This window comes from Hemicordylus capensis, chromosome 3 (assembly GCF_027244095.1).
Source record: "Hemicordylus capensis ecotype Gifberg chromosome 3, rHemCap1.1.pri, whole genome shotgun sequence".
NCBI lineage: Eukaryota > Metazoa > Chordata > Lepidosauria > Squamata > Cordylidae > Hemicordylus > Hemicordylus capensis.
The window spans coordinates 197400481-197418009 of NC_069659.1; the positions used below are offsets into that span (position 1 = coordinate 197400481).

General features: G+C 45.7%; 1 protein-coding gene across 16 annotated transcripts in view; it reads right to left on the reverse strand.

Moving 5' to 3' along the window:
- The window catches only part of USP54 (ubiquitin specific peptidase 54), a 188222-nt gene that overhangs the window by 39422 nt on the left and 131271 nt on the right, over positions 1–17529 (reverse strand). For 14 of the 16 annotated variants that reach the window (XM_053306831.1, XM_053306834.1, XM_053306833.1 and 11 more), the window contains 2 exons: positions 16460–16685; positions 2130–2269 (listed from right to left, as the gene is read on the reverse strand). In XM_053306831.1, coding sequence (XP_053162806.1) covers positions 2130–2269; positions 16460–16685 — 366 coding nt within the window. The remainder of the gene's footprint in view (positions 1–2129; positions 2270–16459; positions 16686–17529) is intronic. The other 2 variants (XM_053306836.1, XM_053306845.1) reach the window with 1 other exon arrangement.

Sequence of the window (17529 nt, forward strand, 5' to 3'; positions counted from 1 at the left end):
GAGCACCGTTTGGGTGGGTTCACTCTTTTGAGGACGCGGCTGTGTGAAAGCAAGCTGAACTGAGTATTTTGGTACTGAAGCATCACCCTTTCCTGGTGGCGTAACCTGGGGCCACATCAAGATCCCAGCTGTGGTAGGCACCGGTAGCGGTGTGACCTGGGTTGACATTGAGACCATAGCAGTGGTAGGTTTGGGTAATTCCAGTGGAGGCATGGGCACCATCAAAGCTGACAACTAGCAATGGGCCTTCCAGTTTGTACTCCTGGTAATCCCATGGAAGTCCAGGGGAGTGGTGGTGTGTCTGTGAAGCATCTCCCCAACCGCATCCACGCACCAAGCCATGTGTGGCATCATAATCTATTGGGGCTTTCCATGGATGTGGGCTGGCAGTCTGCATTGACTGGGGAGGCTGGAAAGCTCAAGGTGTAGAATGAGTGGAGATACGGGCCCGAGAAGGTGAAGTCCTCAGTATCGAGAGCACCGCTCCATCCTCCTTGGCGTAGAGACCATGGCTAAGGAAGCCGTCAATACCAATGGGGGGCTCTCAGTGGAATCCAGCATATTTAAAAGGCGTTGGGCATCGTCAGGTTCCAAGCGATGCAGAGATCATCATCCTTGGCATCAATGTCAAAAGGGATGGGGGAAGATGAAGGGAGGAGAGCATGCTGCACACGGAGAATGGCTGGAGACAGAGATTGTCTGGGTGTTGTAGCCAGCGATAGGAAGTGCTCACAGTGTCGAGCGGTTGAGATCGTGGTCAGTATCAACATCGGAGTCCTCGTCAAGGCCAAAGTAGAGCGCTGAGTTGTGGGCACAGAAGAGTCAAATTCTACAACCTCAGGTGTTGGACAAGATTGAGAAGCCATCGGGGTTGACGGAAGAGTTGTTGGAGAAGGTGTAGTCCATGAGGCAGCAGTAGTCAGCATGGTGTAGTGTAATGAGCCAGCGTAGTGTAGTGGTTAGAGTGCTGGACTAGGACCGGGGAGACCCGAGTTCAAATCCCCATTCAGCCATGATTCTAGCTGGGTGACTCTGGGCCAGTCACTTCTCTCAGCCTAACCTACTTCACAGGGTTGTTGTGAGGAGAAACCTAAGTATGCAGTACACCGCTCTGGGCTCCTTGGAAGAAGAGCGGGATATAAAATGTAAATAAATAAATAAATAAATAAATAAATAGTCTCTTCATGACCAGTCTTGTGACTCTTCTCCTGATGCTTCTGGGGGGTGGGGGGCGCTTCAGCATTGGAACTTGGATGCCAAGACTTGTGCTGCTTTTGATGGGACAAGTCAGAGGGCATCTTCGGCATCTTAAACGTGTCAGAGGCAGACATTGTGGTAGTTTGTGTCAAGATTTTAGGCTGTGTGATAGCAGTTCCCGACACGGTATGGCCTGCAATGGTAAGGGGGTGCCAACCATAGATCTGAGTATTGGTGTGCCGGGGTGCAGCACGCCATCATAAAGGGCGGCTCACAGACGAAGGGCCCTATTTTTCCTGGTTTGGTGGGGAAATGTAAGACAAATTTTACAAGCAGAAGTGTTATGTTTCTCCCCCAAAGTAGAAAACCTTTGTGGTCATCCGCCAAGGGGAGTTTGGCATTGCAGTGGAGAAGTTTAAAGGTCTTTTTCTTATCCATAGTTAGAGAAAATAACAAGAATACTCAAGTAGCGAAGTCGAGAGTCTGTTCCTAGTCTAAGCCGAGTAAAGTCGTTCAAGAGTCCGTTAGTGATAAAATGTATACATCGAGAGAAAGAATAGTCTGGTCTGGTCCAAGTCAGAGGATAAAATAATAATTGAGAAAATTTCTAGTTTGTTCCCATAAAAGCTTCCAATCCAAGGAGCTCACTGTCCAAGGTGCCGACACAATGGTGGTCAGAAAGGAACTGAGGAGAAATGATAGCCCGCCCAAACTAAGGAAGTGCACCATGCACAGGGGGCGGGGCTAAGCACTGAAAGGAGCTAGTCAATTCTGCCCAAATGGTCCCACACAGGCACAGAACCCATTCTTATGAGTGCAATGGATCATGATCCAGATCAGACAGTACAAACTAGAAGATAGAAGTGATGACCAAAATAATTTAGGTTCAAGGACTGCAAATATTTTGTGGCAAAAAAAGACATTGATCTTACCATTACCAATAGAATGCTTGTTCTTTGCCCAGCAAGCAGTAGATGAGACAGACTCTACTTCCAAAATGCTGCTGCTGTGTGATTTTGGGATGTTACGCCAGGCAGGAACAAAACCTCCGGGCCGCTTCATATGAGAATCCCTTTGAAAGGAAGATAAATAAGATTAATCTAATATGAAACACCTGAATCTCTGATTCTGAAGAGGGAGATAGAACCATGATCCCTACTGTTTTCCTAGAGCTTGTTAATGTTGCACATCTAATGCTCTCACCGTTACTTGACCCTGCTTGGTACTGGGGCAGAAGGAGATTATGTGCTCCTTTCTTCTATTGGGTACAAGTTCCTCCCACTGGCTTTAACCATGGTTAAAGACTTACTTCAGTCCTAACAATGGTTAATGCTTAGCAGAATTTCTGTTAAGCATGGTTTGGCTAGTTAGTAATATCAGATTATACAAATAGTTAACTGGTTTGTAAACAATCCTAGCATCTCCAATCCACACGGAATTAGGTTCCAGTCTTAAATCTTTTTTATATTCTATATCAGTCACATGCTGCCTAGTAAATGGTTTAGCATTTTCGTAGCCCAATGGGAATAAATATTCTGACAATCCATATGTCTTGAGTTTTACAGTAATAGAGTTGGTCCAGTTGAGGGAATATTCATCACTAAGGATTAAGGGAGATAGTCCCACTGGAAAAAAATATCAATTTCAGCCCCAAATTAAAAGTATTGATCCATACATGTGTCTCCAAGCTAGGCAGGCCTGCCTCTAATCAAAACTTAACATTGGATATACAATGAGGAGTTGGAAAGATGGACCTAGGAAATCTAGACTGTACCTTCTCATATAAACAATAATCAACATACATACAGAAGCTCCCCATCCCTTTTCTTCTTCTTTCTTTTTTTATTGAATTAAGATTACAGTGCATAAACATGATTAGAAAATAGCTAATAGATGTTGCAGATGGATATTGTAGCTAAGCAACAGAGAGATAAGCCACACTTAACACACAGAAACTGAGTTCTGCAGCTTTGCTTCCTTTGATAAAACCACTGTCTGCTTTTAGTGAGGCAAAATTGATTCCTAGCTAGCCGCTCAGCATTTATAGTGAGGGAAATGATTATACTGCTATTGAAAAAACGCTACACTACATGAGAAAGGAAACATCTGATTAAAATTGCTTACATGCCTGCGTGCTAATTGCTTGAATGTAATCATATTTTCAATAAAGCCTTTAAAACTACAATCTGTGTAGGATGATCTTTCTCACGCCCCCTCCAGATTGTTTCCATGATATCAGAAAACGAACTGGAAGAGCCTCTGTTTGGCTAAGTTGAGAGGGGCATGGCAGCCTTATCTTATCACTGTTAGGGTTGGCTGGAAGGATTTGAGAGGCTGAAAACACTGCCAGGAGTTCCAACAAGTTTATGTGCATCTGGCGTTGGCTCGGTGACCACAGGCCTTGAGCTTGAAGATCCCTGCAATGGGCTCCCCAGCCCCATAAATAAGTGTCTATTGTCAACCAGGTCGAAGGTTGGGGTACCTGGAAGGGGACTCCAGACAGCAGGTTGTTCTGTTTTGTCCACCATTATAGGGATACAAGGATTGGTGGTGGAATTGTTAAGTGTATCTGCACATTGTCCACATTTGGACAAAATATAGACAGAAACCAAAGTTGAAGATGCTGGAGACATAGTTTGGCGAAGTGTACAGTGGAGCTGCACAACACCATCAGGCCCAATATTTTCTGCATTTTGTGTGTTTTTTGTCTGGGTTGCATCACGAAGGAAGTCACTAGTGTCTTGACGCGGAGGAAACATTCCTCGGGTAAAAATGCATGTTGCAACTGTGCATCAAAGACTGCTCCTATGTAGTCTATGTGCTTGACAGGTTCCAGTCTGGACTTTGTCCAGTTGACCTGTATGCCCAGATCCTCAAGTAAGCTCAGGAATGTCAAGTCTTGCAAAGCTAACTCAACATTTTGTCTTCCTGCCAGGAACCAATCATTGAGGAGCGGGAAAATGGTTAGGCCCTGTGCCCGAAGGTGAGCCACAATGATGACCATGCATTCTGTAAATATACGGGGTGCCGCTGCTAGTCCAAATGGCAGGACATTGTACTTGTAGAAGTGGTGTCCCACTGTAAACCTTATAAATTGTCTGTGGTTGGGTTGGATTCTGATGTGGAAGTATGTGTCCCGGAGATCCAATGTTGCAAGCCATTCCTCCCCATGGAGAAGTGGAAGGACGCTCTGCAATGTTACCATGTGAAACTTGCGCATGTCCACATGATGGTTCAGCCACCACCGCTCCATGATTGGTCTTAGTCCCCTGTCTCGTTTGGAGAACTGAAAGTAGAGGGAGTAAAACTCCTGCCACTGATCTATTCACTGAACAGACAATATCGCCCCCTTGTCCAAGAGAGTCTGAACTTCCTCCATCAGTAATGGGGATGCAGGCGTGTACTTGATCCCACTGAATGCCAGTAAGGTCTCATACCCGATGGCATAGCCCATTTGGACTATGCGGAGGACCCAAGGGTCAGATGTTATGTTGGGCCATGCGAAGGCATGACTTGTCAGCCTGATGTTGGAAGCAGCAAGGATAGTAGTTTGGAGAGAAGTCAATAGTGGTGACTCTTGGGTGAAGTGAATCGGTGGAATGACCCCCTGATCAAAGATGCTGTTTGTTGGAGTCAGCAGGTTTTGGGCGCTGGCCCTGGGAGGCCCTAGACTTTTGGTTGAAAGGCTTCCTTCCAAAGCGTTGATAAGGCTTGCAGAAGTCTCTTTTGTCCATCTGTTTATAAGAGTACTGCCATCAGCCATACTCGAGGTACAACTGGGCAAGTGCCAACAATATTTTTGCTGTAGATTTTGATTTCTTGATGAACTCAATAGTGGAGTCCGTCATTTCACAGAAAAGTCCTTTTCCATCAAAGGGCAGATTTTATACTCTGTCTCTCATGTCTGGCTGCAGCACAGTGGAACGGAGCCAGGCGTGTCTCCTCAATGCAATTGCACCAGCTACGGTTTGAGACTCAGTTTCTGCCAGGTGTTTGACATTGGATAACTGCTGTTGAGTGAGGAGAGTCACTGCCAGGAACTCTTCTGGCAAAAAGTCAGCTTGTTCCTGGAATAGGTCATCCCAGAGGGAATGGGTGTATTTGGCAAAGCAGGCAGTAAAATTAGCGATTTTGACTGTAAGGCATGAAGTAGAATAAATTTCATGCCCTAAGACGACCAATTTGCGCCCCTCTTTGTCCTCTGGAGTCGTGTTTTGTCTCTCAGATTTGGAGAAGGATGCTAAATCCACCACCACCAGCAAATTGGCGGGGAGGATGTTTCAATATGAAATCATCATCAAGTCAGTGTGGTGTAGTGGTTAGAGTGGTGGACTTGGACCGGGGAGACCTGAGTTCAAATCCCCATTCAGCCATGATACTTGCTGGGTGACTCTGGGCCAGTCACTTCTCTCTCAGCCTAACCTACTTCACAGATTTGTTGTGAGGAGAAACTTAAGTATGTAGTACACCGCTCTGGGCTCCTTGGAAGAAGAGCGGGATATAAAATGTAAAAAATAAAATAATAATAATAATAATCTCCCTCCTCTTGAATTCTATATAAATTCTCTAATCACTTGGAGGTTGGGGCAGAAGTTTGTAGAGTTTGCCAAGCAGATTTAGCTGCCTAGGATATAACTGGCAGCATGGGGAGGTGAACAGGCTGGGTTGAGGCAGTGGAAAAATAGGTTGCTCACCTGTAACTGATGATCTGGTAGAGATCCGTCGACATCCATAAGAAATTGGTTTCCGAGCCTGCGCAGGAACCACATGGTAGCTATGCCGAACCTTGTTGAGGTGTCCTGACCACACCCCCACACCCTGTGCATGCTATATAAAGGCAGGCAGGTCACACGTTCCTCAGTTCTTGGATGACCACTGTGGAGAACGATCACCCAGGTAAGTTTGTGAGTTTCCTTCCTTAAACAGTGAAGAGTGAGCAGTGCGACACCACAGAGAAGGGCTGCACACCCAAGCATACACACACAGAACAACACTACTGCAGAGGAGCAGGTGGGGAGGGTCTTATGGATGTCAACAGATCTCTACCACATCATCAGTTACAGGTGAGCAACCTGTTTATCTGGCTCGAGATCCATAAGAAATGGGTGTTTGGCAAACTCCAAATGGAGGAGGGTGCAGTAGTAGTTAGGGCAGCACCTGCTTTAATACACTCCTCTCAAAGGTAGCTTCTGCTGCAGAGCGTATGTCTATGGAATAATGTTTTATAAAGGGGGTCTCGGAGGACCAGGTTGCTGCCTTGCAGGTGTCCATGAAGGTCACCCCGGAGAGGTGTGCAGCCGAGGAAGCATGTGCCCTGGTTGAATGGGCCTTGTTGGTTTCCGGTGGAGTTTTCCCCTAAAGCTTGTATGTCAGGCCTATGAGCTCCACTAACCACCTGGATAAGCATTGGCGTGAGCTGCAGGTGCCCTTGGCAGAACCCACATAAGCCACAAATAGTCTTACTGTGGTGCAAAAGTCTTTTGTCCGTGCCAGGTAAAACAGGAGTGCTCTGTGCACATCAAGTGAGTGCAAGGATCTTTCCAGAGCCGAAGATGGGTTCCTGAAGAAAGACGGAAGGACAATGTTCTGGTTCAGATGAAAACTGGACACGATCTTGGGTCGAAAAGTCAGGTCCACACATAAGGACCTTATCTTGGTAGAATCTTGTATATGGTAAGTCGAACCTTAGCGCCGGGAGTTTACTCACGCGTCGGGCTGTCGTGATGGCGACAAGGAAAGCAGTCTTCCAGGAAACTAACTGCAATGACGCTGTTGCTATAGGTTCGAATGGTGCCTCAGTGAGTGTGGAGAGAACCAACGAGAGGCTCCAGGGTTCCACTGGGCGTTTTATTGGAGGATAGACATTAGATAAGCCTTTCAAAAAAGTCTTACTCTCCAGGTGAGAAAAGAGAGTGGTCCCATCCAAGCCCCGGTGGCGAGACGAAAGGGCAGCCAGGTGGGCCTTCAAGGAAACATTAGCTAGGCCCTGTGCCTTTAAGGAGGAGAGGTATAGCAATGTCTGTCTGACAGACGTCTGCTGGAGCAAGAAACCTCTAGACTTGGTGTAGTTTTTGAAGCATAGCCATTTGCCCGCATAATTACGCCCGGTAGACTTCTTCCTACGATTCAATAGGACCTCCTTCAGAATCCTATGCACCGCATGGTCAGCTGGAGAGTGTGCATATCTGGATGGAGGATTTGGCCGTCATCTTGGGACAGAAGGTCCAGCACCCTTGGAAGATGTTGGTAATGCTTCTGGGACAGTCTGTGGACTTGTGGAAACCATGGTTGCCTTGGCCACCATGGAGTCACCAGGAGACAAGGCACTGGATTTGTAAGTAGATGAGCTACTACTTTGGCAATTATTGGTTGGGGGGAAAACATGTACGGCACTTCCTGTGTCCCAATCCAGTTGGAAAGCATCCCCTAGGGATAGAGGGTCGCGTGCCACCCTAGAACAGAAGCGGGCACACTTGATGTTCAAGGCCATTGTGAACAGGTCCACCGTTGGTTGAAGTCAGCGATTGAAAAAGGGAGTGATATACTCCGATTTGAGGTCCCACTCGTGATGCTTGACTTGGGGGAAGACACGGCTGAGGTTGTCCGCCAGGACATTGATGTGGACCGCCACCAGCGATACTTGGTGCCAGATGCACCGATTCCATATTTGAACTGCCAGGGTGCATAGGCTGCGAGACACTGTCCCACCCTGGCGATTGATGTATGCCAGGGCTGTTGTGTTGTCCAGTTGTACCTGGATGGACGAGCCTTGGAGAAGTGGCAGAAAAGCATGTAGCACAAGAAAAACAGCCAGTAATTCTAGAAAATTGATATGTAGCTTGGCTTGTTGAGGAGTCCACCTGCCTTGAGTCTGGTGGAGGCTTCAATGTGCTCCCCAACTTTGAAAGGAGGCATCTGTTGTCAGCCATACAGTTGGAATCTGGATTTGAAAGGGGATCCCTTAGAGGAGATTGTTTCGCTGTTTCCACCAGGAGAGTGAGTCTAGGAACCTTGGTGGAATCTCTAGTCACTTCCGTTGGCTGTGTCTGGTTGGGTGGAAGATGGTCAGAAACCACAGCTGCAACTTTCTCATTTTCAATCGCGCAAAGCGGATTACCGCATTGCAGGAGGCCATGAGGCCTAAGAGACGCTGGATCGTGAGAGCCAATTGGACCGGGGAGTGTTGGCAGAAGTTCACCAGATCCCGAATGTGGACAAACCGTTCTTCTGGCAAGTATGTTCTTTGGCGCTCCGTGTCCAACAGCCCCTATGTAAGTGGTCACTGGAACTGTGTCCAGGTGAGACTTTTTCCAATTCACTTGGATGCCTAGGTCTTTCAGAAGGTCCAACACACAACGGATGTGTGAAAGTAACTCTTTTTTGCTCTTTGAGGCCAAGAGCCAATTGTCCAAATTCGGGTAAACCGTAATCCCCAGCGTTCACAGATGGGCAATCACTAGAGCCATGCACTTTGTAAAGACTCTTGGAGTGGTGAACAATCTGAAGGGCAATACATTGTATTGGAATGCTTGGCTTCCTACCGTGAACTGTAGATATTTTGGGTGTCAAGATCTGATGCTGATGTGAAAGTAGGCGTCTTTCAGGTCCAGCGTCGCAAGCCACTTTTCGCCTTGTAGAAGCAGAAGAATTTGTTGCTACACCATCATTCAAAATTTCTTGACATTTACAAATTTGTTCAAATGGCGGAGGTCCATGATGGGGCGAATCCCCCTGTCCCGCTTTGGGATGTCAAAGTAGCGGGAGTAGAAACCGTTCCGCCTGTCCGCCCATGACACTGGGGCTCTTGCCCCTTTCTCCAATAACTCCTTCACCTCTTTTTGTAGGGCTTCTGTTGAAGGAGTGAATTTCATTCCCGTGAACCGTGGTATTGTCCTGAATTTGATGGTGTATCCCATTGATATGATCCTCAGGACTCAGCAGTCTGATGTTATATGGTACCATGTGGGCGCATAGCATGCCAGCCTGATGAAATGAGGCAGCGGAGATGGTAGTAGAGCTCCTGTAGGTGGGAATGGAGAGAGAAGTGGTGTTGGTGTGCAGACAGGTGTGTCTCAGGGACATTTCTGAGAGTCAGTGGCCTTGCGTTGAGACTGTACCACTTTGATTTAGCCTGATAAGGCCTCCTTTGGACGATGAAGTGGAAGCTTGACTTGTGAAAGTTTTTGCTGTAAGCTTTGATTTTTTAAAATTTTCCATCGTTGAATCTGTTGCCTCACTAAACAGGCCAGTGCCGTCAAAGGTTAGGCCCTCTATTTTATCTTGCATACCAGGTTGCAGATTAGTAGAAAGCAACCAAGCGTGTCTTCGTAAGGTGATTGCCACTGTCACTGCATGAGACTCACTCTCAGCCAAGTGCTTGGCATTGCTAAGCAGCTGTCTAGTCAGGTCGCCAGATCTTTCCAGAGTCTGGTTGAATCTCTTCCGAAATTCTTCTGGAGGCAACGTGTCTAGGTCTGCGAGCAAACTCTCCCAAATGCTATGGCTGTACTTTGCTGTACAGGTGGAGTAGTCAGCCACCTTGATTGAGAGGCATGAGGTCGAATACACTTTCCTACTGATGAGGTCCAGCTTTCAACTTTCTTTGTCCGGTGGTACCATGTAGCGTTTCCCAGTTTTTGACATGGAAGCGCAGTCAGTTAACAGACTATTTGGTGCAAGATGCTTAAGGAGATAGACATTCTGCTTGTCTTGGATGCGATATAGGCTCTCAAGGCACTTTGTTGTTGGGGTGGAAGTGTGGAGAACATCCCAGGTGCACTTGGCTGCTCACGTTATTACCAGAAGCATTGGCAAGCCACTGGAGCCGTCGTCTGGGTCTTTAGCATGAAATTATAGACTGGATTGTCTATGGTCGCCAATTCTGAGCGGAGCTCCAAGCCTAGCGCAGCAGCCATGGCTCGGACATGCTTGTGGTACGCTTTGAGCTCTTCGTTAAGTGATACATAAGTGGTAGGGGCCACATCAGTTGGTGGCTCTACAACGATTTTCTCCTCCTCCTCCTTGTCAGATTCAAAATCGGAGGAACCATAGTGGTCAGAGTGTGAAGCAGACAATGAAGGAGGAACCATAGTTTGAGTCCCTGCCGTAGTGCCCTGTCTGGTTGGCAGTTCAGTCTGGGTGGCTACCAAACGTGTCAAGGAGGATTTAGTCTGGGATGCCTGGTGTGCCAGAGACGCAGATAAGGTCTGGGCAGCAATAGTGACACATTTAGGACGCGGATTGAATGGCAATGACGCAGGAGGCAGAAGCTGAGATACCAGCTTCCATGTCCTGTTGGATTCAGTGATGCAGGCTGTTGATGTGTCCCATTGGTTGTGTCGATGTCATGTGGGCAAAACCACACATGTGCCACGAGAAAGGGTTCTGCAAGTGGGCGGCTGTCAATGCAGGAGACAGGTGGGTGAAGGATGGCGAGGCTGCTTGGGGCTCTGTTTCTAATGGGAGAAACCCCAAGACCATCGACATCAATGGGGTGCTCGAGTGCGAGTCTAGTAACATGAGGAGTATGTCTGTTTCTGCTGGAGCGAGAGATGTAGCAGCATCAGCATTGTCTCCATCATCGATGTCGAAGAACAGAGGTGGCAATCGACATCGAGGAGAAACTTGTCTTGAAATGGAGACCACCGGGGTATGAAGCGTTGAGAGAGACCGGCAAGTTACTACCTGTGTGGAAGGAGGACAGGACGAGATTAGTGTTTGAGCTGGTGAAAGAGAACGGGCCCTTGATACCCTGATGGACGATGCCGAAGACAGGTTTGTTACCGTCCTTGTCGATACCGAAAGCTTGGCACTCACCAGTGCCACAAGGGTAGCACTGACAGTCCCCGCAGTTGGAGAGATTGGCTGTACGTCTGAGGGGGAAGGAGTGCACTTCACCATTAGGTTGATGAATTTCTGACGCTTCTCACTCGGTGCTGAAAGATGTTCAGAGATTAGGCATTTCAAAGGCATCAACTTCGACGACCCTTGCATAGTTCCTTGATGCGGAAACGGTCTCGACGTCAAGGCCAACAAGTGGTCTCTTTCTCGGCGCGTCGAGGTCGATCCACCCGTTGAGGGTGAGGTCGATTGGTGTCGGCGTCGAAGGGGAGTTTCCAGACAATGCCGTGCGTGATGTCAAAGAAGTGGTTGTGGTCGATGCCAAGCTCCATTTCTTGGGCCTTTTTGAGACGTTCTTTGAGGAATGATCAGGACTCGACCGCGAGGTTGATTTAGTTTGTGATTTCGACTTATGGGAAGCCGAAGTCGACGGTGGAGTCAAAGAGGATTTTGGAGGCATCTTTGTTTTCGATGCCGAAGGGCTCAGCATGTCATCATAGATTGCCGCGCGAAGGCGGAGTGCTCTGTTTTTCCAAGTCTGCTTGGAAAATGACAGGCAGATTTTACATGTGGCGACATTATGCTGCTCACCCAAGCAGATAAGGTACAGATCGTGCAAATCCTTAGAGGGGAGTTTCGCTTTACAGCCCTCACACCTCTTGAAGGATTTTTTCTCCTCAGCCATCACAAAGATGAGAGGGGTAGTCAGGTAGTCACGGGGTCAGAGATAACCGAGAGAATCTTGTCAGCCAGTCCGAGTCAATTTCTCGTGTAGTCCGTCAGCCGATCCAAGTTCAAAATTGAAGGAGAGAATAACATGTCAGCCAGTCCAGGTCAGAGGAGAACGTAGTTTGTCAATCAGTCTGAGTCACAAATCTGTATAATCAGTCCGAAAGTAGAAGAAAAAACTCACGAAAGTCTTTGAGAAATAAGAGGAACTTCTTGAGTAGCGGATAAGTCTAAATGCAAAGGGGGTCAGAGAAGAACTGAGGAATGTGTGTCCTGCCTGCCTTTAAAAAGCACGCACAGGGCTTGGGGGCATGGTCAGGACACCCCAACAAGCTTTGGCATAGCTACCGTGTGGTTTCCTGCACAGGAGTGGAAACCCACTTCTTATGGATCTCGATCCAGATCTGAAGAATTTATAGACAGGATCTTCCATGTCTAGAGTCTGCTTCTTCAGTTCCAGTCCAAGCATCGTTGCCATTTCAGATATTTGACGATGGTATGAACATATTTCTTCATTTGGTGAAATGTTATTGGTAGGTACCACTTTGAGTACCCATACTGGTGGATCATCAGGGTAGTCAGATGAACTCCAAGTTGAAGACGTGGATGAATCAGATTCATAGTCTTCTGTCAGTATCACGGTTCGTGGTCCAGAAGGGGCAGAGACTTTCTTCTTAGACACCGTTTGAGTGATGGAGGAAGTTTTATCCAGGACTACAGTTTGCCTTGGCTGGCTCTTTTGAGGTTGAGGTCAAGGCATCTCCATGGTCTGAGTGGAAATGCAAGAATGTCAGACAGGACGCTTCAGTTCCGTGTCCATCTCCAAAATTGGAAGAGTAACCTGTGTCGATATCAAAGTCACAGAGGGAGCCGGCAACGGGATGATCTATGTCAATATCGAGACTAACATCATGGTTGGAGCAGGCAAGTCTGGAGGAGGAGTTACTTGCATAGCCATCAGGACCATCGACATTGGCAGCTGACATCAAGCCTTCCAAAGCTTATAGTCCTGCTAGTCTGATTGAAGTCCAGGGGATTGTATATGCCTTTGTGCTGCATCTCCGCAACCCCCTTCAGGAATCAAACCTTGATTCCTATGTGTGGAGACATAGTCTCTAGCTGCCCTCCAGACATGTGGACTAGGAGGTTGCAGTGTCAAAAGCCAGCTAGCCACAGAATGGAAGGGCTGAAAGGCAGAAGAAGTGAAAACGCCTGGAATCTTCAGTATTGAGAAAGTCATGCTGTTGTCTTTGGCGTCGAGACCATGGCTTAAGAAGCAGTAGAAGGTCAAGCTCGATGGTGTACTTCACCAGAGTCTAGCATGTTCAATAGTCTCTGGGTATTGCTCAGTCCCAAACTGACTTCCATGTTGTTGTCTTCAGCATCAATGCTGAAGGAAACCAGTGAGGGACATGAAGCTTGTGGAGTCTGGTGAGGTGCCGGTGAAGACGATTGTGTTGGTGTTGTGGCTGGCGAGAGCGAATGCTCTTGATGCCAAGTAGATGATGTAGTGGTTGGCACTGCTCTTGATGTTGAGGTTGATGTTTACGCTCTGCAATGAGCTGATGGTGTTGGACAATCCAGAACCACAACTTCTGGTGTTGCAGGGAAAGGTCAAGGTGTCGTCGGAGATGGAGTGTCTTGGGACGTGGTGGAAGCCTCCTCAGTGGTAGACCGTGTGCTCTTATCCCAATGCTTTTTGTGCGGTGGTGCCTCTCCAACATTGGAGCCTTGATGCTGAGACTCATGCCTTTTACGATGGGATGAATCTGTAGGCAGTGTTGGCACTTTAAACATCTTGGTAGAAGCTGCTGCAGAAGCTCAGGTTGAGGATTTAGACTGCATGGCATCAGTCCCCAACTTTGGCTTTGGTATCGTGCTCCATGTCGACTTCAACACCATACCCACTGTCGAGGGCATGGGAGCATCGATCGGAGATCTCGGTATTGGGGAGCAGGGCAGAGAGCGCTTCATCGTAAAGGATAGCTCTTAGCTGTAGCACTCTATTCTTTCTAGTTTGATGAGAGAAAGTTAAACAAATCTTACAGGTGCAAGTGTTGTATTCTTCCCCCAAACAAAGCAAACACAAATCATGATCGTCCACTGACGGAAGTTTAGCATTGCAGAGAACTCAGCATTTAAAAGTCTTTTTTCTAATCTATTTGTATTCTTTTTACACAGAAATTGTCCCAGTCCGAAGAGCTCACTGTCCGAGGTGCCGACACAATGGCGGTCAGAAAGGAACTGAGGAGAAAACGCTAGCCCATCCAAACTGAGAAAATGCACCAGGTGCAAAGGTCGGGGCTAAGTGCTTCTAGGAGCTAGTCAGTTCTGCCCAAATGGTCCCACGCAGGCACAGAACCCACTCTTATGAGTGCAACAAATCCAGATCCAGATCCTTGATTTCCTTGCCAGTACACACTCACGACCAAACCATGGCCTAGACTTAGAGTTATTAGAGGGGCTTCTTGTTCACCTCTCAATGGTAAGGGAGTCCTGCAATCGCTGAATCAAAGTTTGATAATGATCTAAAATTTTATACACCGTCCCAGCTGATAAGATATTAGACCTGAGTTGTGTCAATTCCTGTGACCCAAATAATGCATTTAGAGATTTAGCAGTCTCACAAGCCCATTTTATACATATACAGGAGATATTATCAGCACATACAGGAATAGGTTTCTCCAGAATATTGATATTATAATATGGGCGATCTCACACTTAGTCAAAGGAACAGGGTCACTTCCTACTTGAAAGTCTACTTTCAGCTGCAGTGTATAATAATGTAACAAATTTCTAGAAACTATAAAATAGTCAATCAAGCTGGCCCCTCTCCCCACCAATAGGTAAATTCTCCAATCAAATCTCCCATTCAAAATGAACATATCTAGCCTAATTGTGTCAAGCAAACACCCACAAAATTGCTAATCATGTCCTTAGAAGAGCGCTGCACCAAAGGCGTATCAGCAATCTCCTATTGCATACACATAGGATAGTTAGCAAACAAAGCTTCCTTATTTGGTCCAATACAGCCATTACAATCACCACCTAAAATCACAAAGGCCTCTGGAAAGGAAGAAATTAGTTGTATCAAATGCTCTTCAAATTCAGTCCAGAATGAAACCTAGGGCTTAATTATGGATATGGCTGATGAAAGGAATTTGTGCCAGAGATGGAAGTGGCGGGAAGGAGTGAGAAAACAATCCATAGCCAGCTCCCAATCCTTTAGCAATTGTTAACAGATCATGATTATTAGGTCTGTACTAGTCCTGTGTTATATCAGACTTTCCTACCTTAGATAAAACCTAGGGTTTCAAGATTAAGTAGTAGATCCTAATGTGCAGTGAATCCTAACATGGATTGTGGGGTAGCAGCTCCATGCATCAATAATAGTTAATGTTAGTCCATGTAAGCTGCCAAGTATATTACAGGTACAAGTAAAATGGAAAAATAAAAAGATTGGCCACTTGCACAGATTAACTATGGCAAAGTCACAGTGAAGTGAGAAGCTACCTGAGCACCCAGCCACACACACATATCTATTGCTTGAAAACTAGGATTTACCTATAGAAAACCTAAATGTTTGTTTAACATTCATTTAGGTGTTCAATTAATTTTGAAGATAGCATTTTAAAGTAATTAAATGAATAAATATCAGGATAATTAATTGATTTGATAATATATATAAGAATTTATAAAATTTATGAAATTACATAACAATATGGACTTCCTTCTCAAATCTCTAAATAAGTCTTATGGGCCTAAGCTATTTAAGCAATACAGCTTTTTGTGAGAAAACATTTAAATGGACACAGAACAGAATTCTAAGCTGTAGTTCTTGTGTAGCTTTTGCCCCTAGATGCCATGGATTTATAAATCGTAAAGAAATCCAAAAGCTGAGATTTCCATGCCTTTCTCAATGTCAGTTAATGCCTATACTGTACTTTCTCTGCAGCAACAGTACAGATCCTGACATTTGTAGCTCATAGATCAGGCTGTTAACTATTTTCCATGGCATACTGGCACCTCAGAAACTCCCAAATATGCACTCCCAGTCTAAAATACAGATGCAAAAGCTGAAAACCCAGATGTTTTTATTTACTTACACATAGTACCGGATTCGTGTATTATCTGCGATTCTGAGGTTCTATGCTTGGTTCACATTAGCCTCCTAAAATGATACAGAAGCCTCCCAGGAGCCTCATGCTCTAGGCAAGGAATCCCCACTGACAATTCTGTACACTCATCCTCCAGCAGTACCATTTTCTTGCAGAGTGGAAGCCACTCACCAGATGTCAGCTGCTCTTACCTGAAATTGGGAAGGGAAGCTATGTTAAAGGGAACAAGAAATTAAACAACTGGGGAGTGATTTCTTGTTCCACTCTACATCAGAAAGAGAGGCACTGTTGGAGGGTGATAGACAGTTATGGTTAGTTGACCCAAGTCTGGGGCATGAAGCAAAGGCTGAACGGACATTTTCCGATAACTTGTGCCCGTACTGGCTGTCACTACTACCACCTTCGGGAGGATTCTGCATGTTTATTTATTATGTTTATTTATTTATCCAATTTATAGACTGCCTCTGAGTGTAAGCTCCCAAATTAACAATGATATGTTATGTCTTATCAAAAGGATAATGTGTGAACCAAGTTATAACAGGACCTAAAATGTGTACTGTATGTATGAAACCTACCTGGAGGTGCTTGAGCTCTCAGACAAAGGCATGTCCAGACTGACTGGGCTGCTGCTGTTCCGTTCACTGCTTTCATAGCCGGACTCCATCCTTTGGATTAGACGTGGATGTTGATCCGTCATGTAATGTGCACCCCGACCTAAAACCCAGTGCTTATACCTGTTTGATGGGTTTGGTCTTGTTTGAGAGACTGGCTCCTTTAGCTCATCTTCTGTAAATTCTTTAGCTGAGAGAAAAAGAATATGAGATGACAGAAGAGTCAACCTTGATCCATCATACTCTGTACATGTATATTTCTGCTTCCTAAGTGTTCTTTAACAACTAATACTGCAGGCATGCTGAAGATTAAAGCAATTCAGGTAAGAAACAATTCAAGTAAAATAGTTGTGGAATAGCTTCCCCAGTGAGATTCACTTGGCTTCATCACTTTGTTCTTTTAGATGCCAAGTTAAATTTTTATTTTTAAAACTGATTTTTTAAAAGTTTTAAAATTGCTTTGTATTATATTTTGTTTTGTCCCCCAAACCCTTTGGTCTGTTGTGATTTAATGTGTTATGTGTTTGATGTTTTAATTCTGTGGTGCTAGCAAGTGGTCAAAAAAATTCTCTCATTCCTTCCTTCCTCTTTGCTTGATTTCTTGCTTGCCTGCCTGCTTCTTTCTTGACATTTAACATGGTGAATTTTTAAAAAATGCTTCTAAAAGATTTAAAATATCAGATTTTTAAAATATTTAAATGGGATATTTTAATTTCTCAAGATTTCACTTAAAATTTTAAAAATCAACTGGTTTAAAATGAAATGGCTTATAATTTTTTGGCTGCCTGAAGCAGAGCACCAAGTGTAGTCCAGAGCACCAAGTGTAGTCCACTTACTAACTTTTTAAGATTAAAATCAATCCCCGCCCCCCACAAACAATTTCTTCCTTTATTCAGATCTCTGCCCCTTCCTGATGGAAAAAGAGGGAAGGAGATGAGTAAAAGCAGTAGTCTGTTATCTCACTATACTTTGTCTGCAGATCTTTCATGGGTAGGGTGCTGGGTGGGATGTCATGCTGCCCCCTAAGAACTGGC